This window comes from Pteropus alecto, unplaced genomic scaffold (assembly GCF_000325575.1).
Source record: "Pteropus alecto unplaced genomic scaffold, ASM32557v1 scaffold16, whole genome shotgun sequence".
In the NCBI taxonomy this organism is placed as follows: Eukaryota; Metazoa; Chordata; class Mammalia; order Chiroptera; family Pteropodidae; genus Pteropus; species Pteropus alecto.
In genome coordinates, this window is record NW_006438867.1 from 1,301,318 (window position 1) to 1,326,437 (window position 25,120).

At 31.7% G+C, this 25,120-nt stretch overlaps 1 protein-coding gene and 3 pseudogenes across 4 annotated transcripts in view; all 4 read left to right on the plus strand.

Annotated features, from left to right (window-relative positions):
• TRPC4 (transient receptor potential cation channel subfamily C member 4) overlaps positions 1–25,120 on the plus strand; it is a 219,057-nt gene that overhangs the window by 170,950 nt on the left and 22,987 nt on the right. For all 4 annotated transcript variants that reach the window (XM_006915784.2, XM_006915786.2, XM_006915788.2 and 1 more), the window contains 2 exons: positions 12,609–12,748; positions 22,236–22,549. In XM_006915784.2, coding sequence (XP_006915846.1) covers positions 12,609–12,748; positions 22,236–22,549 — 454 coding nt within the window. The remainder of the gene's footprint in view (positions 1–12,608; positions 12,749–22,235; positions 22,550–25,120) is intronic.
• LOC112482897 lies at positions 6,821–6,939 on the plus strand (annotated as a pseudogene).
• On the plus strand, positions 9,649–9,767 carry LOC112482896 (annotated as a pseudogene).
• On the plus strand, positions 24,900–25,018 carry LOC112482973 (annotated as a pseudogene).

The window sequence follows — 25,120 nt, forward strand, 5'->3', positions numbered from 1 at the left end:
GAACAACTTATGGAGAAGAGTGTGGTTTATAAATGTGTCTCTCATCATGTTAATTATATTGATGATAGATTAAAGCTCTATGCATGGGTTTCTCTAAAGTCTTTTTCAACCAACAGATCTCTAATTCATGTCATCCCAGTGAGTTACTTTTTGTGTAAAGAAAAAATTGTTTCACTTCTACTAAACTTATTTTCCTTCTATTTTCAGACAAATTTTCCCAGATCTGATACCATAAATTTATGAGAAATTATTACTTTTTATACCTTCCATTTTATTTATCCTGACAAAAGACTTTTTTTACATATTTTTATTAGAAATTTCCATCCAGTGAAGAAAAGTTTTCTTTCTTTAAAGCCTAACCTCTCAAATCAATCCTTTTATCTCCTTAAGAAGTATTGTTTTGCTTGAGAATTTCTGTTATTTTATATACTTCTCTGTGTTTCAACAAAAGAAGCATTACAGATCCAAATATCTTGTGATTTAGTACAGTGGCAGATCATGTTTTTTATTATTTTCAATAACTTTCCTTTTGAAAGTCAACATTTTGTTGAGTATTGAAATTGAAGTCTATTGAGTTTTATATATTTAGAAAACTGTCTAAAATGGCTTTTATAACCTTTCATTGCAATTTAATTGATAAGTTATAAATAACTCATCTCCTGCAAAGCCTTTTGAATTATTTTTTCTTTAGATTTTCTTATAATGAAGGTTATCTACCCTTTTTTTCTCCCATCAAACAGCCTCAAGAGATCTTGCAGATGTTTTCTGTCAGGATTAAATTTAGCATATAAGCAAAGATATCTAAAAGCTTCATACAGGGATCAAACTTATGATTTTGGTCATCTTGAGATATGGTTCTAACCAACAGAAAAACTAATCACAGATAATTATTTTAGAACTCTTTCAACAGATAGGTAGATACTAGACAGACACTAATATACCTCTCAGAATGTTAAATTACCCATATAAATTAGAGTTAAAAAAAACAACAGTAGTTCTATCAAGCTATATCAAGTTATCAAGTGTCACTAAAAAAAATAAACTGAATGATGAATTAAAAGGAGCCTGGGCCAGATTAGAGATCTGGTTACTACTGTGTTCTGCTAGGCTATGACACTGAGGCTCTTAATTTATCCACGGTTGGATTTTTAACATATAATATTAGAGATTCAAAATGAATAGAATATTCATATGAGAAATTCCTTTTTACATAAAATTTACCTGCTAACTATAATAGCATATCTATAATGAAAATTCATCTAAATTATAGTAGCAGTTTTATGTAAAATAGATGTCATTTGTTTCTGGAGATAATATGGAGTAAAATATTATTTTAAAAAAACTTTCAAATGCTAATTTTTAAGACCTTCCCAAAAACTAGTTTTGGTTTTTCCACAGAATTTATTATAACTCAATTATAACAATCCAATTTGTGTCATAGCTTATTCCCTTGTAAAAAGTATGCATATATATCCAGACATAGACTTATGTTGTCAGCTTAGCATAAATTATGAAATTAATAACACTACATAAAAGAAGTAGAAGATTAATAAATGCTATTATGTTAATAAAACAAGAAATATTTTGTTCCCAATGAAAAAAGAAACGACTTGATATTTTGTATATGCCTAAGAATATACCACAATTATTTATTATATAAATCTATGCACACTGAGCACGATAATGAGAAGGGTGAACTGAGGAAAAGATGTATTATAGGAAAGCATCGAAGCTCTGTTAAAAATAACTTCTAGTAAATTCCTACATACAAGCTAAAAATTGTTCATAATATCCAGATTATATATCTTGCCTATAACAAGATATATAATTTTTCTTTCACAAACTTTGCCTTTCATTTCCATAATTTATTTTATTTTTTTTAATCTTTTAAACCATTGATATTAACAAATCTGAAAATTTCAACAAGGCCTACCAAATTGAAAATGGAAAATGGAAAATAGTGATCACATTCTTATCTAGATAAAAATCTCATAGAGAAACAATCTTATATATTGTCTTCTTTTTTGTGACCATCTATTCATCTTTTGTCAAATAGACATTGAGATCATATGACTTCAGGTACCCATACTTTCAGCATCACCCTTGAATTGCCTATCTTTTCATACAGCCCTCAAAGATACTTTTGTAATTATAAGAAACAAGTCTATAGTCTTTCTCTATTTTCTCCCTTGACAAGGTGTTTTAAATACCTCAGCAAACCAGCTACAGACACATAGACACTCAAAGACAGCTGCAGAACATCCATTTAATTTAAAGGAATTTTCTATTAAAAAAAAAAATCAGATAAATTATTGTTCTGTGGGGAAAAAAATTAAGATCACTTTTACTGATTTATTAAGACTAAGACATTAAAATCTAAAATAACAAAATATTTATATAGATTTAAATCACTGATTGTGCACATTCTACTGCTGATCAAATGTCTTCTTTATTGGATAGGAAATTAAGTCTTATAGGCCATGACAATGCAATACAAATCTAATGCACCACAAGTCAAATCTCCAGGCTTTGATAAAATGTTTGGCAATATGGTTTACATGGTTCAAGGAAGGAAAAGAGTAGATCGAAAATGAGGAAGGGTCAAAGTGAAAGACTGTAGGGATGTTTGAAGTGGTTTTCATTAGTTCAGAATAACAATAGTAGTAGCAGTAGTAGTAATGATAATGATAATCATAGTAGAAACTAAGAAGTTAGCCACTGTGCTAAATGATTAGCATGGTGTGTTCTCATTTGAACTTCATAGTAACTCCACTTCATTTAACCATAATAAATGATATTAGTATCTAATTTCACAGAGAAGAAATAGACTTAAATAAGTGAAATCACTTGCCTAGGATCAACGAGCTAACAAGAGATAGATACTAGATTCAAACTCTAGTCAGTATAACTGCAGAAGCAGAGACTTCATCCTCCATAAATACTGCCCTAGAAGTGTGAGAGGTAAATTCAAGGAGGCAAAAACAGCCCAGGAATTCAAATCTCCATACACAGATTTATTTCCTATTTTCTCTGCCTCTGCCAATTTTGATCTTCACCCAGGTCACATTTGAATGGACCATGTTTATGATGCACTAAAAATGTAACACTCTTTAAGATGCACACTTGATATAATTTATTATTGAATATCATGTTTGCTAATATACTAGATTTATCACTGCCATCGCCATCATAAAACACTACCTCCATCACTGTCTTCACCACCACCTCTGACTCCAGTCTAAAACACGTGCTTTATATATGGCTCCCTAATACTGAAAGAAGAAATCTATTTCAGGAAAGAAAGATAAAGACCTTTGATATGACCTTTAGATGTCTCCTGTTTGGATTCCATGATTACTTTCTAAGACCTAAAGTTTGATTTCTTTGCTTCCGAGGATGTTATTAATTTTTAAAATTTTCATTGCTATGTGTATGTGTAAGGGTGTCTTCAGGAAAATGTAAAGAGATACATATATTGTCTTTGTACATAATTGATTTTAAAATAGTCGGAGATTTGCATTAAATGAAAAATTAAAATTTAAAATTTTCATGGTGAAAATATTAATATTTACTCATTCAAAAGAATATATTGAGCAACTACTATCATTCATTGAAAAGCTCATTTGAACAAAGATTTGGAGAAGTATTTATTCATTATTTTCCCATCTATATAAACTTTCCATGTCTCAGTTTTCATGGAAACTTTTACATAGAAGTTCTAAGAAAAGAGTGCTACTGCATTGATAAAAACTTACTTGATTTTTAAGTTACTATATTTAGATCGTAAGATCACAGATGATCCAGAATTCTAAAGTTCTACATTCTACATCTTAATCAAAAACTATTGTGGTATCCTATCTTGGCACACTGAAAATATGTACTTTCTTAATTGTATATTTCCACTTTTCTTCTCTAAATTTTAATATAATGATGTCAAAACCATAATAATTTAATGATTTTTAGATGTCTTTTAGCTAAGCATCTTTAGATTTCTCTTTGAACAGAACTAGAATTTTGACTAGAGACTAATTTTTGTTCCCTGATTTGGGGGGAAAAAATTGGCAACAAGGAATTTTTTTGTTCTTTTTATCTTCACTGATTTGGTGCCACTGCATGGGACTCAGTGTTCTATTAAGAGACTCCCAAGGTCTGATCCCTCAGCTAGCTTTGGTCTGCCATACAAGCCCTTGGAGTTTTGCTGTAGGTGAAAAGGTGACTTACTCTATGTATGAGATTATTTACTTTTTGTGTAAGTACTGACAACAAGAAAAGACAAGAGATCTGTTTACAATATTACACATTTCTTATGTGAAATTGGCAGTGTTAAATGTGATGAGGTTTGCCCTCCCCATCTCATTCTCACAGTCAGCTTCATATTATAGAATATAATAGAACACTCAAATAACCCTGATGAAAGCTGTTATGGGAAAGCTAGAAAAAAATATAGTAAAATCTTTCAGGCATCCACATATATTTTTAAAAAGAAGCTCTCTGACTCATCTGCACTGTGATCTTCCTTTTGTTGGTCCCTACAGTCTTGACATCAATGCTTATAATTAGACAACTCTGAGAAATCATGCCATCCATTTATAAACAGCAGAGCATAATTCTGAAATATTCCCATTGTGAGAACAGGACAAACACTTTGTGGCAGAAGCTCCCTCAAGCTTTGTTATCTTTAGACTTTTTGGTTACCATGAATAGTTTACTATCTGGATGCATTTTTCAGTCAGTTAATAGCACCCCCTAGTTTTTCAAAAGGCTTATTTCTTCAAAAAATTCAATGACTGTTTCCAGAATAAAGGAAACTTGGTATTTCACTAACGTGCTTATAACAAATAGAAATCAATAGTCCTCAAACACATATGTCATGACTAGAGCTACAAGAAATGATAATTCAATCCGATGCTTTAAAAACAAAAGTTCCCAAACTCCATTAAGCTAAATAGCAATAATCGACAGTCTTATTTACAACTCAAGTTAAAAAAAAATAATGGTGTGAATCCTCAATTTGATCAAGATCTATGTTTTTCACATGGAATTGTGCCTTATAAAAGTCAGAAGTAAAATTATTTTTTTACATTTTATTAAATGTATTGACATTGGTTAATAAAATTACATAGATTTCAAGTGTACAATTCAATAATACATCATATGTGTTCATTACCCAAAGTTAAATTTCCTTCTGTCACTATCTATTTTTTCTCTATTTATCTCTCCTCCTTTCTCCTGGTAACCACTGAACTTTTGAAAATTACTTTTATGTGGTCAGTAAAGTCAGATTTACAGTCTACTCTTTGAAATCCAAAAGAACTGTAAAATATCCAAATCGTGAGTTTTTGTTGTTAACTCTTAGGAACATTTAGAGGGGATCTAGTTCAAACTCCCAATGGAAGTGTCATCTCCTTAAACCCAACTAATAAGAACTAATATTAAGAGCTATTAGTTAAAATGTTGCCTTATAATAAGCTTCATAACTACTTCTTTATAGCTCCTTCCCGGTTGCCTTTATTTTGCCCTCTGAAGCAATTAGCTCTAACGTCTTTATTCCTCTACATAATCACCCACAAAATATTTGAAATTAATTATTTTGGTCACTGTTAGTAGTTACATTTGGCCTTCTAGTTTGGACGAAGCAGATACAGAGATAACACAATTTATTTGTAAAGGGAAATAAAATATGAACACTCTGGTTGGTTAGCAGGTATTAAAAATATTTTTTTTGTATGGTAGATACAAATTTGAAAACAACAGAATCACAAATTCATAGAGTTGGAATGACTTTTAGAGCTCAGACAGACCAGGTTTCTACTTATTCCTAGAATTTCTCTGGAATATGACTGATGGAAGACATTCTAGGCTCTGAATCAGAATCCTGATTCCATAAGGTTATCCATTTCACTTTTGGAACAACTTGGATTGCCTTCTTTACATGGGCAAGAAAGTTCCTTTCTATGATTTTCATATCATATCCAACTTTTGCTTTCTGAGGCAGATCAACACAAGTCTATGTCCTCGTGTACATTCTTTCATAGCAGCTATTACAATGACTGATCTTAGTAAAATTTTGATAATCCAAACAGAAAGAAGCAATGTGGCTATTTATATCAATGGGGTAGAATGGTAGTTCTTGTGTGATTCTATGTGTAGAATTCTGTGTATAGGCCAAACCTCTTTTTCTTTGAAGTGAGATAACTGAAAACTAGAAAGATGAGACTACTGGCTAAGATTACAAAGCTGATTACTAGTTGAACTGAGGTTGGCACCTTACTCATCAAATTGTTCACTGTGCCTTCCGATGAAAGTTAATTTGAAATGCATTTGTTCAATCAATAATTGCATGTGCACATCTTCCAACCTCTTGGAACTGGCAAAGTTTCAAGCAAAACAAAGCAACTAAGCTACATTGTGAAATCTTATGAATAAGAAAATGTCTTTTAAGAGCACTGCATTAAGGAGATTGAAATCCGGTCCTGTTTTCTCCGGTAACTAGTAGTGTAACATTATTCACACTGCCTCTTTGAGCCTTAGCATTCACACTGCGGTTGCATGCTGGATTCTGAGTTTCTACCCAGGCTCAGTAGAAAAAAGCACCATAAAAGTGGAAGGGGGTAGCTTTTCTATGTGTACTGAGCATTTTTCCTCATTGCATAAAATAAATTTCCCACGAGCTCTAAAATCCAGTGCGTGCATCATAATTTCATTCAGTTATGATATAATCCTTTTTTTCAAAATGGAAGCAGTGACCATTATCAGCTCCCCAGTTATGCCCCAATATTATCTAAGCTTTCAAGAGAGATTTATTTATTAAAGAAATCTTGTCTACATCCATGCCATCCTGAACAAGCCGGATCCCGTCTGATCTCAGCAGCTAAGCAGGGTCAGGCCTGGTTAGTACTTGGATGGGAGACTACCTAGGAATACCAGGTGCTGTAGGTGTAAAAAATAAAAAATGAGGGATTGTAAGCTGACAAGGTCCTTACAATTTGTGAGGTCAACCAAGGGTTGCCTTGCCTAAAAAAATAAATAAATAAATAAATAAAATAAAGAAATCTCAAAAGGGAAGCTAGAATGTAAATCTGAAATCTAGAATAAAGCAGTGGTCTACAATAGACTCTAAAATACATACTATAATTAATTCAACTGAAATCAGTCTTCATTTGCATTATTAATTTAAATGTAACTTAAAATTTATAGTATAAAATTTTACTTGTAACATTAAATAGCCATTTCTAGTTTTCACTAAGTAATGATAGATCATCGTGTCTAATACTTTCTCAAAGTTTGATTGTGAAAATTTTCAAACATACAGAAATGTAAAATAAATGTACAGCAATGCATGTATTACCTGTCACCAGTATAACCACAATTAATATTTTATTTATTTTCAAACTATCCCTATTTACATTCATCTGTCAACATGTATCTCACAATTCTTGCTGCCTTCAAATTAAATTGTAGCACAACTTTGTGTGTTTGTATGTGTGCGTACAGAGATCTAAAATGCTGATAAGCACAGTTATGTAAATATCACCACAATCAAGATATAGGACAGGGGTCAGCAAACTATGGCTCAGAGGCCAAATCTGACCCTTTGACAGTTTTTCTAAATCTGTTCATTGTAACAGAGCTACACCCAATCATTATTGCAAACTCTAAATTACTTATTCTCTGGCCCTTTGCAGAGTACCTATGATGATAGTTGTAGATTTTTGTAGATATACTTTATCAAATCAAAAAACTACCCTTCTATTATTTATGCTTTGTTGAAAATTTTTATCATGAATACATGTTAAATTTTGTCAAATACATTTACTGCATCTATTGAGATATTTTAAAAAATAATCTAGTAATGATATAAATTATATTAATTTTTAAATGTTGAAATAATCTTGCATTTACTGTATTTAATTTTCTAATATTTTTTGAGAATTTTTTGTGCATATTCATAAGGGTTATACGTACTGCAATCCCCTTTACTAGAATACCACTTGCCTTTTAAATGTTTCTTTCTCTTGTACCTTTGTGTTTGATTTATTATTTCTTCCTTAAATATATGGTAGAATTCACCGTGAAGCAACTGAACCAGAAAATGCCTTCGTAAAAAGATTTTTAACTGTAAATTTACTTTCTTTAATAAGCACAAAACAATTCAGGTTACTCTAAGTCCTCTTGAATCAGTTTAGAAGTTTATGTCTTCCAGAAAAAATGTCCAATTCATTCAAGTTGTGAAATTTATGGGTACCAAGTTGTTTGTTTTATTCACTTATTATCTTTATATTATCAGTAAGATTTGTACTGATGACCCTTCTTTCATTCCTGGTATTGATCATCTATATCTTCTATTTTTTTTTCTTGACTATCATTCTTGGTACAGTTTTATCTATTTTGACTATTTTAAAATTCTTCTCAAGTTATGTTTTAAAATTAATTGATTTCTGTTCTTATATTTTTTATTTTCTTTATTCTGCTTATTTTAGGCTTAATTTGATTTCTTTTTATAGTGTCATATTTGAAGCTGAGATCACTGATTCGAGACCTTTATTCTTTTCTCGTAAAGCCCTTAGACCTATAAATTCCACTCTAAATACTACGTTAGCTGCATCACAGATTTTTTGGCTCCATTTCATCTTAAATCAAATCAAAATATCTTCTAATTATTCTGTAAATTCCTTTTGACCAAGATTAATTAGAAGTGTGTTGTCCATTTGCAAAATATTTGGAGATTTTCTATATACTTTTCATTAATGATTTGCTGTTTATTATATTATCATAGAACACACTTTGTATTATTTCAACTTCTATAAGTATTCAAGGTTTGTTTTATAGGCAATAACATAGTCTATCTTGGTAAATGTTCCACATGCACTCAAAAACGAAAAAAATGTGTACTTTGCTGTTGTTAGGTTATTGATAGTTATTTAGGACTTCTATAAACTTACTGAATTTCTGCCTACTGGTACTATAGGTTACAGAGAGGAAGCTAAAATCTCTAACTATAATTGTATCTTTATTTTTTATTTCAGTTTTAATAGTTATAGCATCTTGCATTATAAAGTTATTTTGTTAGTTGTATCCATCTTTAGAATCAGTCTGTCCTTTCAGTAAGTTGAATTTTTTATCCTTACATTATATCCTTTTACATACCTAGTAACATTTCTTCTTCCAAAATATATCTACTCAGAGTAATATAGCGACTTGAACTTTCTTCTGATGGATATCTCATGGTATCTTTATTATTCCTTTACTTTTAACCTATATACAAATTGTGATATAATTGTGTTTTTTATTTTAATTATCTGTCTTTTAATTATTGTGTTTAGAACATATGTTTCACTCAATATAATTATTGATAAGAGCAAATTTAAAATCCACTCCTTTACTATTGTGTTTTCTATTTGCTTCATCTGTTATTTGTTGTGTTTTTTCCATTTTTTTTCTGCTTGTTCATGGATTGAATATTTTTATAACTTCACATTTATTTACATTTCTAGCTCTTTATTTACACATTTAAAAATATTTGAAGAGGATTCCCTAGGATTTACAATAAGAAATTTTAATTTATCACAGTGTAACTTTAAATAGTACTTTTTGTCTTATAGGTAGTATAAGAACCTTACGATAGTATGTTTCAAATTCTGTTCTTTCATGTATGGCCATGCCACCCTGAACGTGCCTGATCTCATCTGATCTTGAAAGCTAAGCAGGGTCGGGCCTGGTTAGTACTTGGATGGGATACCACCTAGGAATACTGGATGCTGTAGGTGTTAAAAAAAAATAATAATAATAAAAATAAATAAATTCTACTCTTTCATCTTCTGTGCTATTGTCATATATTTTACTTTTAGATATGTTACATATGTTATAAACTACAATAAATTATTGCTATTTTTGCTTTAGGCAATTATATGTTAAGCAATTCAAATTTTTAACAAAATATTTTTTTGCTATTATTTTTATATTAGCCATTTCTAGATATAGATTTTCATTTCTCCTTATAAACCTAAATTTCAGATTAGTATCACATACCTTTTGCCTAAAAAAATATCCCTTTAGCATTTCTTATAGCATGGGTCTTAGGCCAATAAATTCTCTGAGTTTTCGATTGTCTAAAATATGACTTTTATTCACCTTCATTTATTATAACTATTTATTCTATGTAAAGAATTCTGGGTTGACTTTTTTTTTCCTTTCAGCATTTTCATGATGTCACTCTGTCTTGCATAGTTCAGAAAACAAGTTTAATGTCAGTCTTATATTAGTCCATTGTATGCAATATGTCTTTTATTTCCATGCCATCCCTACCCCAATACCTTCAATACTTTTTTTTAATCTTTTTAAAACAATGTGAAAATGATATATCGTTGTGTGTCGAGAGGCGGGGTGAGAGTCAGGATATTGATTCTGCCTATACAGGAGACTAAGCAGAAGTACACAACATGTATGCCTGAAAACAGCCACTCCTCTTCTGCTAGTGCAAGAATTAGTGCAGGAATTTGAGGCAGTATAGTCAGGAGCTGAGCTGGGTTTGGGTTTCATTGTTGCTACAGTCAGTTTCAGTACACCACATACTTCTGCTTAGGGTAGTGTTATGGACTGTGCTTCTGTGTCCCCCATGCCCCAGTTCATGTGGTGAAATCCTAACCTCCAATGTGCATGTATTTGGAGGTGGAGCTTTGGGGAGGCAATTAGATGATGAAGTGGAGCCCTCATGAATAAAGTTAGAGCTTTTATTAAAAAAGTTTAGAGAGCTAGCTTACTATCTTTCTGCTATGTGAAGAAACAAAGAGAAATCAGTAGTCTGCGACATGGAAGAGGTTTCTCATAGAGCCTAACCATGCCGATACCCTGATCTTAGACTGGCAGCCTCCAGGATTATGAGGAATAAATTTCTGCTATTTATAAGACACCCACTCTATGATAACTTTTTATAGCAGCCTGACATGACTATGACAAGTGGAGAGGAGGATTTATTCTCAGAATTCCTATTCCACACATAACTTTGACTTTGTATACCTGTACCACAGAGAAGGGTCTCTATGCATGCTCTTGGCACTCCCCTAGTGATTGTCGACTTCTGCTTGTTACTTGGTGCCTGTCAGCCTGGTGATGAGGGGCAGGAAGATTCTCTGTTGTCCTGGTCTAGGGTCAGACTTCAGTTTGCTTATGTCGGGGCACTGAGGATGGAGTTTCTCAGTGATCCATATCTTCCTTCTCATGGTGATAAAACTTTGCAGGTAATGTACAGAAGAGTTTCTTGACCTTCTCCCTGTGGTAGGAAATCTCTAATGATATTGGTACAAACCCTAGGTCCAGGACTATTTCCTATTTTTCCTTTGGGCTAAAGTGTTTTGCTCCTTAGGGAACAGGAGTCTGGAAAGAGTTTTTTGTCCTTACCACAGAATCAGCCTCTTGAGCAGTGGTTGCGGTTTATGAAAAAGAGAATACACATGGGTGCAAACTCCCCCTTGTCTGTGTCCCAGGGGTTCTATCCTCTCATGCTAGCTCATACTCAGCCTTTAGCAGTTTAAAAGTTTTTCTGAAATATTTTTCTTCCTTGTACGATGCCAGTGTCTCCTACTCCTGCGATCTGCCACAGGAGACCTAATGCTCACATCATGGCTGGCTTTAGAGAAACCTACTTTTCTTTCAAGTATGAGCTCCTTGGTTTCTCATCTCTCTGATGAATTCATAAAATGTTATGATTTTATAGTTAATCTACTTTTACTTGCTATTAGTGTCAGATAGTTGTAAAACTCTATGCTACACATTTGACTTTCCAGACTGTCATTTTCTTAAAGAAGTCTTATTTTTTGCTTGTATTAATGTAGTCGTAAAGTCATATTTATCCTTTTAATATTTTCTGATCCAGATACTTGAATATCCCCTCATCATTAGGCTCTAAAGACATATTTATAAAACTTTAATAATATTCTTAAAATAAAATAATGATATACAGTGATATTTTATAAGTATGTTTTAGAACTTGAAAATAAAACATTTCCAATCAAAAATATGACCATATTAAAAGAAAGGGATTTTTTTTTTATTTTCTCTAGATGTAGTTTTAAAGCTGTTACGAGATATATAAGGTCTTTTAATGAAGTATCATGAATGTTATAACCACCTTTTGTCCAAACCTGAAATCAGACTTTCGAAGGTGCTAATTGCTTACAAAAGCACAACAAAGTATCAATGGTATCAATTAATGGTATCAATCTAGTCATGTTCACTAGATACAGTTTTTGACTTGGGATGAAAAATGGCTTAATGTATTTGTTTACAAGAAAATGTTATGATATTTTCCATGAGAAAAACTTATAATTATAGAAGAATTATAATCTTATTCAAAAATTGCACATTCTTACACATTTTTAAATTACTATGTAAAAGAAAATGAAGCTTCCCTAACAATATTCTCTACAATTAGCTGAGTTCTAAAAGCTGTTACCTGAGAGTTCTAAAAGCTGTTATCTATAAAAATAGATGTTGCATCTAGTATAACTATATGGTCACTTGCAACTCCAAGATTCTATAATTTCTAAATTGTAAATCTGTTTTTAGTAATTTGATTGAAAATTACACTTACAATGAATCTATAATTGCAGGTTTTATATGGGGAGAAATAAAACAAATGTGGGATGGCGGACTTCAAGATTACATCCATGATTGGTGGAATCTAATGGATTTTGTGATGAACTCCTTATATTTAGCAACAATCTCCTTGAAAATTGTGGCATTTGTGAAGGTAACTATTGTTTATGTTGTTGGTAAAGCATAAATTTTGATAAATATTGAAATACCTTCTATGACTGTCAATTTTATTAATATTGTTACTTAGAATGTTATTCATCAGCTCATGACCTTATTGATAGATAGGTATAAAACACATAGACAACACACAATTTATAGTCATAAAACAAATTTAATAAGCAATTAGAAGTTTTCAAGCATCTAAATTGAATGCATTTCAAAATTATCACAATAGATGCTCTTTCTTTTCAATTTCTAATGAAATTCTACCTCAAACACTGTTTAAACTTTGGCAACCAAATCTATTTTTATCAGATAACTGATAAAATTACAGAGACAGATCAAAATATTACTCTTTAAAAAGTATTGAAATTATTTCAGTTTAAACTAATATTATTAGAGCAGAATTTAATTTCTTCCTCCTCATCCTATTCAACATGACAGTATCTGAAATCTCACACACCCATTACTCCCCCAGATTTTGTACAACATCAGTCTTATCACAAACCACATAATTTATGTAAAACGGTTTTGTTCCGCAATGATAATTGGGATTATTTTGCACTCTGAAGAATGTTTTTCCAACTAAAGTATTATCATCTCCTCCTTTCTGCCTTTCTTTTTGCATCTTTTCTTATCTCCTTTTTAAAAATTTTGTTTCAAAATGATTAGTTAATTGGTAAAAAATGAAGAATGTCTAATTGTACTTTACAGGAATGATTCATATAATTTAGTGATTTGAACTAGAAAATGCTAACATGTAGATGAACTCATTTATTAACTCTAGTTTTCAAAATAGAGGTCTGAGACTCCCTGTGCAATGTTTAGCTATGACAGGGTCAAAATAGCCTAAAGTTAGAAAGGCCATAGTTTCCAGAATTTGTTTAATTAAAATGTTTCTGGAACTCATCAAAACATTAAGAAAACAAATTTTCTACCTATTTCATGAAAAGAAAGTTATGTTTTAAAAATGGAAACATAATTTGGTAATTTTTTCTGTTAGTATTAAGGTTAATGCCTTTGAAGACCTTATTAAAATAGTGGAAGGTACTGTCCTAATTGTCATAACTTAACTGAGAAAGTTATGAATCTATGTAGAAGATGGACAGTCTATTTTTAAGTGAATATCTGTCCAATTCCTCTTTCCTCTGTAATGATCCTTAACTAAATATATCTATAAAATTGCTTTTGACATCTCTTTACTATCTGTTTTTTGTGGCCCCATGAAGTTATAAAAATGATTACTGCAGTTTTTCTCAAATTTTCAGGTGCATGACAGTCACCAGGAGAGCTTGCTAAAACAGGTTCTTTTTTTCCATCCCCAGAAATTCTAAATTTAGAATATTGGAGAGGGGCTTAATTCTGTATTTTTAGCAAACTCATCAGATGATGCTGATGTAGGTGGTCTAAGGAAAACACTTTGAACAGCATTGGGCAGTATAAGTCTACTCAACAGCTCAGAGAAGTGTGAGATTGATTCCAAAATGGACCTCTCTCATATATTTTGTATATACAATATTTTTATTAAGAAACATATATGTTATATATTACTATGGTGTTTATATATAATGTATATATATTTTCACATAAGAGAATTTTGGTACATAGTGGGTACACATACACAAATTAATGATTGTGGATTTTTTGCCTTCATGCTTTTTGATATGGGATTTTAATTTTCCTAGAAAGTTGTAAATTATTCATGTAAAACATCTATTTTTATATTAAAATATATAAACATCATTCTATATACTACATCAAGGAAAATTTTATGTTTAAAATTTAACTCACCCACCCCAATTGATGAAGAAGAGGAAGGGAGATTAAGGCAGATGAAAGTGTACACAGAAATGATCTCATATCACAATAAAAATGATCTCATATCACAATAAAAAACATGAATCTTCATAAAATATGTAGTTTATGCACTTTGGTAATAGAAGTTCAGCTATGATTGTAAATATAAATTATGAAATGTTCTTTCTGAATGATTAGTTTGTGTGACTATAACTTGAGTTGCATGGGTATTGAGTGGTTAATGACATGCACTTAAAAGTCAAGTTTCCTGAGTTCAGTTCTTTCCTCTATCACTTACTAGTTATATAAACTTGAAAACGTTTCTTCACTTCTCTGTGCCTCATCTATAAAACAAGAATAACAATTTCTACTTTATTCTGTTAGTATGAAAAGACATTATGTAAATTAGTGGGTTGATATATTTAAAGTGCCTGTTACAGAGTAAATGCTCATTATTAGTTTTTCTTCTTTCATTTTGACTCCTGTCTCCTTTTCCTTCTTTATATACTAGACCTGCCTTTTGGAATGTTTTTATAACATCTCTTCATTTGCTTTGTTCTAGTTGAAAAAATATTTGAGTTCTGGATTCACACTTGCCTTTACCAAGTGTAATCTCTGTGATTTGGAACTAAACTTTACTAGCATTGTCTTGGAATTATATAGAGGACAGAGCGAGTAGGCAAGTATCATGTTTATAAACATGGATGTGAATTTCAGAGAGACAAGACACAATGTACAAAAGTCTACAAAAAGTATACAAAAGAGGTCAAGATCTATAAGAGATGATCCAGGAAATGGGGGCATGAAGGGGATAAAAAGGACTTTACACATCCTGCTATAGAATTTGAATTTTGTCCTATAAATAAAGAGGAGCCATTCATGAGATTTAAATGGAGAAACAGTCAAATGATGCTGAATCCTGAAGTAGAGCAGTGGATATATGGGAAACTAATAGAAGGCTGAATTTGAAAAAAAATTGAGTTTTAAGACCTACAAAATAGGAGATTTATTAATTATGAATTATGAGGCAGATGGAATCTACCTGATGTTGCTCCCTGGAAAATAGTTCACTTATTAAGACAGGATTACCAAAGAGTTATAACTGAGATCTCTGCTGGGATTATAATGGCTTTACCTCTTCCATATGAGGGTGAATAAATGATAATAAAAATCCAGCCCTAGATTTTATTTGGACAAGCCATGGATGCAGAGGAAAACACTGTCAGCTAACCAGAAGGGAAACTTTTCTGTATCTTATCTGTTTGGGGGAGAACCTTTTATAATAGGTCTGGCAGAAGAGCCACACTTGCTTAATTGCTTAATCCTCTTGTGATTCATTTATCTGGAGGGTTTTCTTTTTTGTTTTGTTCTGTTTTTGTTTTGTTTGTTTTTATAAACAAAAGGGCTTTTCTAACCAAGACCATGGTGAATTTTGGATTCTGATCCACACTTGATTTGAGTATTGCTTATGCTACTTCTTGTCTGTGTGATTTGGGGCAAGTTACTTAATCTATACCTCAATTTTCTTATCTGTAAAATGACACTAACAATTAAATTCTGTGAAAATTACATTAATAAATGGATTTATTATCATAGAATAAAGCTTAATATAACAACTCCATAGTTGTTCTTAATATAACAACGCCATAGTTGTTCTTAATTTTATGTATATAATATGATGTACCATGAAATAGCATTATATTGTACAAAGACAGAGGACAGAAGTATATGACTTCAGTATTTTCCTCTTTACATGCAAGGCCTCATGGAGCTTCTTTAAGTAACTTGATTCATTAGCACTTTACAACTCAAGAATTGTGGCTTTTTTAAAAACAAAATTCGTTCCTAAGTTTTAAAAGAGAAGTTTGTCAATCATCTCTCACAATTTATAAATTATTTGCTAATCCAGAGCTTGTTGCTACCTGGGCATAATTATAAAATATCACATTAGCTTCATTGGGACTGATTTTCTCCTGAATATTACCCAATCCCTTTCCGTATGTACTATTTATCTCACATTTATCTTCAGTCATTTGACAGAAATGATAAAATTCTTATGCCACTTCCACTGTGTATATTAAGTAATATTTTCAAAAATCAAAAATATTATAAATAGGAACATTTATTTTAACCATAATGATAAATTTTTTCATAGCACTGTTCTTTAAAATAGTTTGGAGTATATATCTCATTGATTCCTACTATTTTTATCAGCTAGAAAGGAGGCAATATTGTTGTTTCCATATCACAAATGCTATAACGCTAGTGTACTCTCCAAGTTATGGGGGTTTCTAAATACTCTTTAGTTTTATGGAAAAGAGCTGTAGAAATTTGAATCCTAATTATTTAATCTAATATTACCTACCACAGGAGAAAACGATATACCTTCTTACTTCTTTCACTACTTAATTTTCCAGTTATCACCTTGTAAACCAGACATTAAAACAAGTATACATTTTCTACTTAATCTCATATGACAAACATTTTTATTTTGCATCAATTTAATTTTATTCATTTAAATTAATTACTTGGCCTTATAAATATATATCAGAGTCTATAGAGGATAGAAAGATGAAGTAACATATGTTTTCCTGTAGGAACTTATGACCCAATGTTATGATTCAATCCATCTTCTCCTCTTAACACTTCCGCTAATGTATTCATGACCTGGTTCCAACTTCCTCTCAGATTAATCTCATTATTTTCAAACCCTCCATTTTCCAGCTATATTAAGATACATTTCCACAAATGATTCACCTTTTCTAACAAATTTGCTTTTGAATTCGTTTATTATTTTCTCCCTTGAATGCTTTTGAGCTTCTATCATATATATGTTAACCACATAAAATTCTTAGATAAAGCAGAAACTGACTAGTAATCCAAGGGTCAATAAGCTATTATATAGGTCTGCAAAGGGGCAGTTCTCTTAAAAGGAGTCTGAGTAGAAATAAAGGCTTAGGGTAAAACCAAACTGTGACAGGTTTAGACTAGAAAGGAAATACTTGAGAGAAAGAGAAAAACAGGAATTGATGGTCCTAGATGCTCTTGATCTTTCTCTGTCAAGGATTGTTCTACAACATGGAGTGACCAGCTCTGATCAGAAGAATGCTAGTATCTAGTCATCTGCAGTCAAAGAGTATTTATTAAGGGATGAATTAGAATTACTTATTTAATGTCTGTCTTCTTCACTATATTGTAAGCCCATATGGTTTACTATATCTTGTCTGATATGATGATGAACCCCAAAGATAGTGCTTGACACAGGGTAAGCACTCAACATGTATTTGATGAATGAATGAATAACAACTGAGGAATCAAAATAATTAGAATTTAAATCCATTCTGAACAAAGGATCCAGTATTCATAGAAACGCATTTTAGGGAGAATGCAAGGGTGATTTGGGGAATTACCAGCACTAAATGTTTGAGCCGCAGCATTAGGTATCTAACTGGAGACAAGTGGCAGGTCAATCTTAAGAGGGGGTCAGGACCCAGATTCCACAGTCTTTATGTGCCATGTTGGGAAATCAGAATTTCATCTCAAGGACATTGCGGAGCCATTGAAGAACATTAAACAATATGTGAAATAGTCTGATTGGCCCTTTTAACAAACCATTTTAAGGAAATAGATGATCATAGAGATAAGGATCAAGTCAGAGAGAGCAGTTAAGAGGCTATTATAATAATTTCTGTAGGAAATAGAGAAATATTTTAAGATAATGAGGATACTGATGAAGAAGAGTAACCACCATACATAAGATTTCCACTTAGAGGCTGGGAGTTTGGAAAAGAAGCCTCAAGGATCAACCTCAAATTCTGCTATGGGTAATATGCTGCCATTCACTAAGATCAGAAAGCATAAGTGGAGAAAGGGTTTGGGAGTGAAAAGATGATGAGTTCCAATTTTGGCTTCTGAGTTTGAGATGGCAGTGAGATATCCAAGTGGAAAAGTGAGAGAGGTATTAAAATATAAAATGTGTCTATAGGGTGAGGAGTCTGGGCTGGAGATGTGGAATTGAGAGTCATTCTCATGTAACTGACAGTTAAAACCATAGAAAACATTCAGGAGTATAGATTGAATGAGAAGGGGAGAGGCTTGCAAAGCAAACTCAACATTTAAGGGGCAAGTGAGAAAGAGGAACCTCTAAAGGAATCAGAGAGGCTTCATAAATGGTTGGAGGCAAACATGCAAAGATAAAAAAAATTATAAAAGCTATGAATTTTTTAAATGGAGCCAAAGAAAAATGTTAAATTCAAGTTAATCTTTTAATTTATAATAATATATATAAAAAATACATTAAGACCGAAGAATTACAATTTCCTCTACAAATTAAAAAAACATAATGGGTTGTAAAAGAAAATTTAATTGCTTTGTAAAACAATGCCTATATTTAAAAACCTAAGCTAAATGTATATGTGAATGGCAGGAGAAAAATTAAAAAGCAAAACTTAAAAAAATGAAATCATGAGATAATTATTAAATGTTTATATCTCTACTTAAAGTAATATCCTCTTTATCTTCAGTTTTGCTTTCCATGGTTTCAATTACTCACTGTCAACCAGGGTCCTAAAATATCGAATGGATAATTACAGAAATAAACGATTTATAAGTTTTAAATTGTGTGCCTCTGAGTAGCATGATGAAATCTCACACTGTCTAGCTCTGTCCAGCCTGGATGTAAATCATCCCTTTGTTTAGCGCCTCCACACTCTAGATGCTCCCTGCCCAATAGTCACTTAGTAGCCATCTCGGTTATCAGATCGACTGTTGTCGTATCGCAGTGCTTGTGTTCAAGTCACCCTTATTTTATTTAATAATGGCCCCAAAGCCATTCACATGACTTTGATTATAGTATAATTTTTAAATTGTTCTATGTTATTAGTTATTGTTGTTAATCTCTTACTGTGACTAATTTATAAAATAAAGTTTATCATAGGCATAAATGCATAAAAAAACATAGTATATATTGGGTTTGGTACTATCTGCAGTTTCTGTCATCTACTCAGTGTCTTGGAATGTATCCCCTTGTGGATAAGGGAGAAGTACTGTATTCCTGACAGAAAACAAGGATTCTGGATCAAGGAACAGACTAATTATTAACTTACATAACAATTTTAACATTGGTTCCAGCACTGCAATCCCCCACAGGGCAATAGATGAGAACCAGATGTACCCTTTGCATGCAGAAGTTTATACCACAGGAGAGGAACTAGAAATGTGAATCTCAGAGCTTATATAGTACAGCTGTGCCAGCTGCCTATCTTCTCCCTGGAGAAGAGGAAAGATCTTAACTTTCTGAAGTAAAGACATTGTCTCTGGTGAGGCAAAGATCCCTAGGTTTATTATCCTTAGAATGTAAGCGGATGGCTTCAGGGGAGAGGTTTCCACTCTATCTTTAACTTAGAAGGCTTCTTTGCCATTCAAATATTCTTTAACCCATATACAGGCAATGTTTTGCTCAGGAAGCCCTGACCATGTATAAATGTGATTTCCCAACCATTACCAGAAGTGCTAGACTCTGAAGCAGACTTGAGCAATTATATCAGAGCAGAATCTAGTGTTTTGTGATTTGTAAAATGGAAAACCTTCCTCTTATGATTTTGCAAATCCTACCTGAGATAATTTGCTAAGGGTTCTAAGTAGAGTAGGTTGATAGTAGAGCTGTAGTCAGTCACCATGTGATGATGGATTTCACATCCAGCTGCCTTAAACTGGCTATAAAACCTAGAACAAAGAGCAGTATCTCTACTAGACTCAGTAATTGGAAGATCCTTAAATTTTGAATGTGTAATCTCTATTCATTTCTGGCCCCAGTTGCCCCAGACTTAATTTACCACTTTCTCTTCTCCCTTAACAGCACTTTATGTTTATCTCTTAGAGCATTTTTGTTACAATTCATTGTCCCTGTCATCCTCATTGGACTATGAATAACTGATGAGAGAAAATATTTCTTGAGCAGCAATTATATGCAGGGCATTGCGTTAAATGTTGTGAGAAATTTCTGAACACGATCACGTCCTTAAGAACACTTACTGTCTTGTATTTTATACATTTTGAAATGTAGTCATAATCCATATTGTTTATTTAGGGTGAGAGAATGGGGGAGGAGGAAAAGGAGGGAGAGAGAGAGAATTAACCATCGAGAGGGGAGATGTCCTCTACTTAAATATTTGTGTCTTTTAAGAAAAGTGAGAAAAGGAAGGCGAATGTGATCTTAATCTTTGACGGAAAAAGTGACATAATATGTGGGCGACCAAGTGGAGAGAATTACATAGTGTTCGATACCACAAAACCTTACTCTGAAACTTGTTATAATAAATTTTAAAATCTTAAAGTTTTAATTTTTTCTATATCTTCAATCACTAGCTGTTATATGCTAAAGCTATGTGTGGGAATGTTTAAGAAGAGTAATCAGAATTTAAAAATAGAAAATAATTTCCCTCTAGTTCAAACTTGATTATTTTAAATTGTCACTCAAGCAAGAGTCTGCTTGTTGAACAAAATCATGCACTTGTGATTTATTTTCTCTCCAGGGAGATTAAAAAATATTATCTATTAGTTTCAAAAGAATTAATTAACATTTGTAAAGGTCTTTGATATAAAGTTCAATATAAAAGAATGAAAATATTCTGATGGAACTCATACAGAAGTAAAAAGTTTTTTATGACATAATCATTAGAAAAAGATGAAATTGTATAGATGTAATTTTTAGTGATGTGTATGAGGAAGAGAATTGAATTTACTTTTCAGTTCTTATCCAGGTTTAATTATAGGTTTTCATAATTCAATATTTCAAAGAGCATATTGACCCCCTTTTTAAAATAGGGAACAAATTTGACTCAGTAGTGTAAGGGATAAGTTTTATTGTGCTCTTTATTTAGTTCAATTTCAAGATAATTTGAAGCTGAAATTTTATTTAATTCCTACTTTTAAAATAATTTCTAGTTTAACATAGCAAATATTTTTTTTTTCAAATCACATATTTTATATAGTTAAGGAATGTCCAGATAAATATCATATTTTCTATACAATATGTATGCAAAATGAACAATTCATTGATTGATTTCCAAGTTGGGCTTTATCTACATTTAAGATAAAACATTTAAGATAAAACAAAGTACTGTTATGCTCATATTGGTCATTACTATTTCCAAGACAATAGACTACTCCTTCTACTCATTTATACATAATTTATATCCTGCATGCATTCCTCTAGAATAAGTAAGTGTGTCAGACATGATAAAGTCATCGATTATTTTGTTCAAAATTTAGTGCCTTTCATTTTAGTTCCTTTCATTTAGTTTGCCTTTGTTATAATGATATTGCTATCCTTTTTCCAAAATAAAATAAGATTTATTTTTTCTGTATAACATTTTTCTTTTCTGTTTTTAAAGTTCCATTGTAAAAGTCAAGGACAGATATAATTCACATATTATCAAATACTACAACTTATAAGGACAGACTAAGAAGGCTATTTTAATTAAACTTCATAAGTTCTAAATTAATTTAATAAATTCTTATTTTTTGTATAGATTAAAATTGCTGCCACTGTCATGGAGGACATTAACTTCTTGACAATAGCCCATTGTGCCGGATCTACCTGAAAAAGCATCCTTGTCTGAACTTGACATATTCATATGTATAGGTTTGATTTACTTTCCCTTTATTTCTCTATTTTTTTCCAGTACAGTGCTCTTAATCCACGAGAATCTTGGGACATGTGGCATCCCACTCTGGTGGCTGAAGCTTTATTTGCTATTGCAAACATCTTCAGTTCCCTGCGCCTAATCTCACTATTTACCGCAAATTCTCACCTGGGGCCTCTGCAAATATCTCTGGGAAGAATGCTCCTGGACATTTTGAAGTTTCTATTCATATACTGCCTTGTGTTGTTAGCATTTGCAAATGGCCTAAATCAATTGTACTTCTATTACGAAGAAACAAAAGGGCTAAGCTGCAAAGGCATACGATGTGAAAAGCAGAATAATGCATTTTCAACGTAAGTCAAACATTTCTATCTGTAATGTTGTGCAGAATTTAGATTGCATTTGAAAAGTTTCTGACAAGTGATTTCAAAGAAAATTATGCTTAATACAGAAAACAGAATTAACATGCTTTTGAGAATAAATGTCTCCTTCTGACATTAAAAGAAATATCCAGTACATTTAACCTTTAATAAAATGGTCGTTTCTTTCAAAATGACTACACACACACACACACACACACACACACACACACACACACACACACACATATTATAGTTTTAAAGTGTGGAAAAAAATGAAAATTTGTGCCCCATTAACAGCTTACAAGCACATTAAAAGATAGAATATGTATATGTAAAAGCAATCATGTAAGAAATCCAAGTGTTTTTCAATTTTTCCTCATATGTGCTTTCCAGATGCTAAAGTCTCTTCACATGTCTCTTTCATTCTCTAGTTTCTCACATAAAAATTTAAACACATAACAATAATCTAAACCTAGGTCATTATTGTTATGCACACAATACCTTCTGTGCTTAGCTTGAAATACCAGGCTCTTCAGTGATCTGCCCCTTGCTGCTTCAAGCCTCATCTTTTTCCATTCCCCAATCACACTTTGTCCTTCAACATTTTCAAATGGGTTATCAGTCCCTAAATATGTTATATTCTACTCTTTCTCCAGAATGCCCTTGTTCTGCCACTTGACAAAATTTTATTATGTTTTCCAAAACTTATCTCAGGTGTACCTTATCTAGAATGTCTTCTTGATCCCCTCCTGACTGTGAGTAGCCAGAGGGCATAGATTGTGATCTATGTTTTCTATGTCTCTCCCTGCATTTTTTCACCAGCAAATGGACACTTCTTTCTGTTATTTTCTGTTTAACATGGAAAAATTACATGTCGCTAAAAGAAACCAATATTAATGACTAAAATTACTCTACATATAATTTTAAACAAATAATCTCTGGATAAGAGACTCACCTATGAAAAGAGGCATCTGAGTTTTGTGACAGATAATGTCTCTTTAAGAAAAACTCTTTGATGTTTGTTGGAGTTGTATTCTTCATAATTGGAACTGATCAATTGAGGTTATACTTTATTTTAATTTTACATTATTTCTTATAAACTAAGAATAAAATATGTAGATGTGTCTTGTATTAATTTATGTTTCCTCATTGTTTTAGTCCCAAAGGATAAAGAAAACCTCAACTATGGAATGCATTGCTTTTTTTACTTATTTGCTTTCTCCAGTTATAAGTACTTAACTAGGGAACAAGCTAATTTTTAAAAGCAGTGATTGAGAAATATCTTCAAAGAGCAAAAGATAAAATGTTATCTTTAGAAAAGCAAGGCTATAACAACCACCCATGGGAATTAACCAGGTTTTGGTGTTCAACTGAAGTTTTATGCTGTGTCTTATAATTACGTGTGGCATTAACCTGGAAAGCTTTCTGTCCTTACCATAGAATTTGGAAAACAGCCATCAACTAAAGACAGTCTGAGATTCAATGTAGCTAATGACTCTATATGTATGGACGATGTTGCTATCAATAGATTAGGGAATCACTAATTATGAAATCATTTTTAGACGTAATGACTTTAAATATTAACTTTAATTTTTTAAATCATGTAATAAAATAATAATTAACTTATAAACAGCAAGGTCTTAAGTCATCTAAGAAGTAAATGTATTTTAAGTTAAGTGGAACTACTCTGCAAATCTCATTTCTGATTCATTTCATTGAAAAAAAGGAAAAAATAAAAATAAGAATGAAATACAAAATTAATCATAAAATGTTATCTTATTTTGAATTTTCGCTTTTTAAATTCTCATTAAATATGTAAGTAAATATTTTGCCTAAAGGTTTGTTAATATTTCCTAATAATTTAGTACTTCTTAGTTAGATAAAAGCAAATCAATATTATTCAGACATGACAATCCATTTACTCTACATCATTTTTTCATTTGAACACTTAAAAAAGCAACTGCTATGGGATTTTGGTGGCAACACTTATTATTTGTTTATTTATTATATCACTTATGTAACCTCTAGCTCTCTATGAACTGCTATTGATGTCAGGGGAAAACCAGATGTATTATATTTTTATGTTCACAGTGAGAATATACACTATTTAAAAAAAATGATTTCACATCGAATCCAAAGACACTAACTTTAATTTTAGAAATTGTCCTTAAAGCTACTAAAAATAAAGAACTAATAACCTTGAGTCAAATTTACTTTTTTCCTGAGAAATTTTTCAAAAAATAAATTTTTGTGGCCTTTTCAGGACCAACAAACTAGATTAAACTCTCCCTGATAACTTAGAATCTAACATCTGGGTTGTCCTTTGAGAATACATAGTCAATTCTACGGCCATGCTACCCTCAACAAACCCGATCCCATTTGATCTTGGAAGCTGAGCAGGGTCAGGCCTGGTTAGTACTTGGATGGGAGACCACCCAGGAAGACTAGGTGCTGTAGGTGTAAAAAATTAAAAAATAAGAGATTGTAAACTGACAAGGTCCTTGCAATCTGTGAGGTCATCAAAGGGTTGCCTCATCTAAAAAAAGAAAAAAATACATAGTC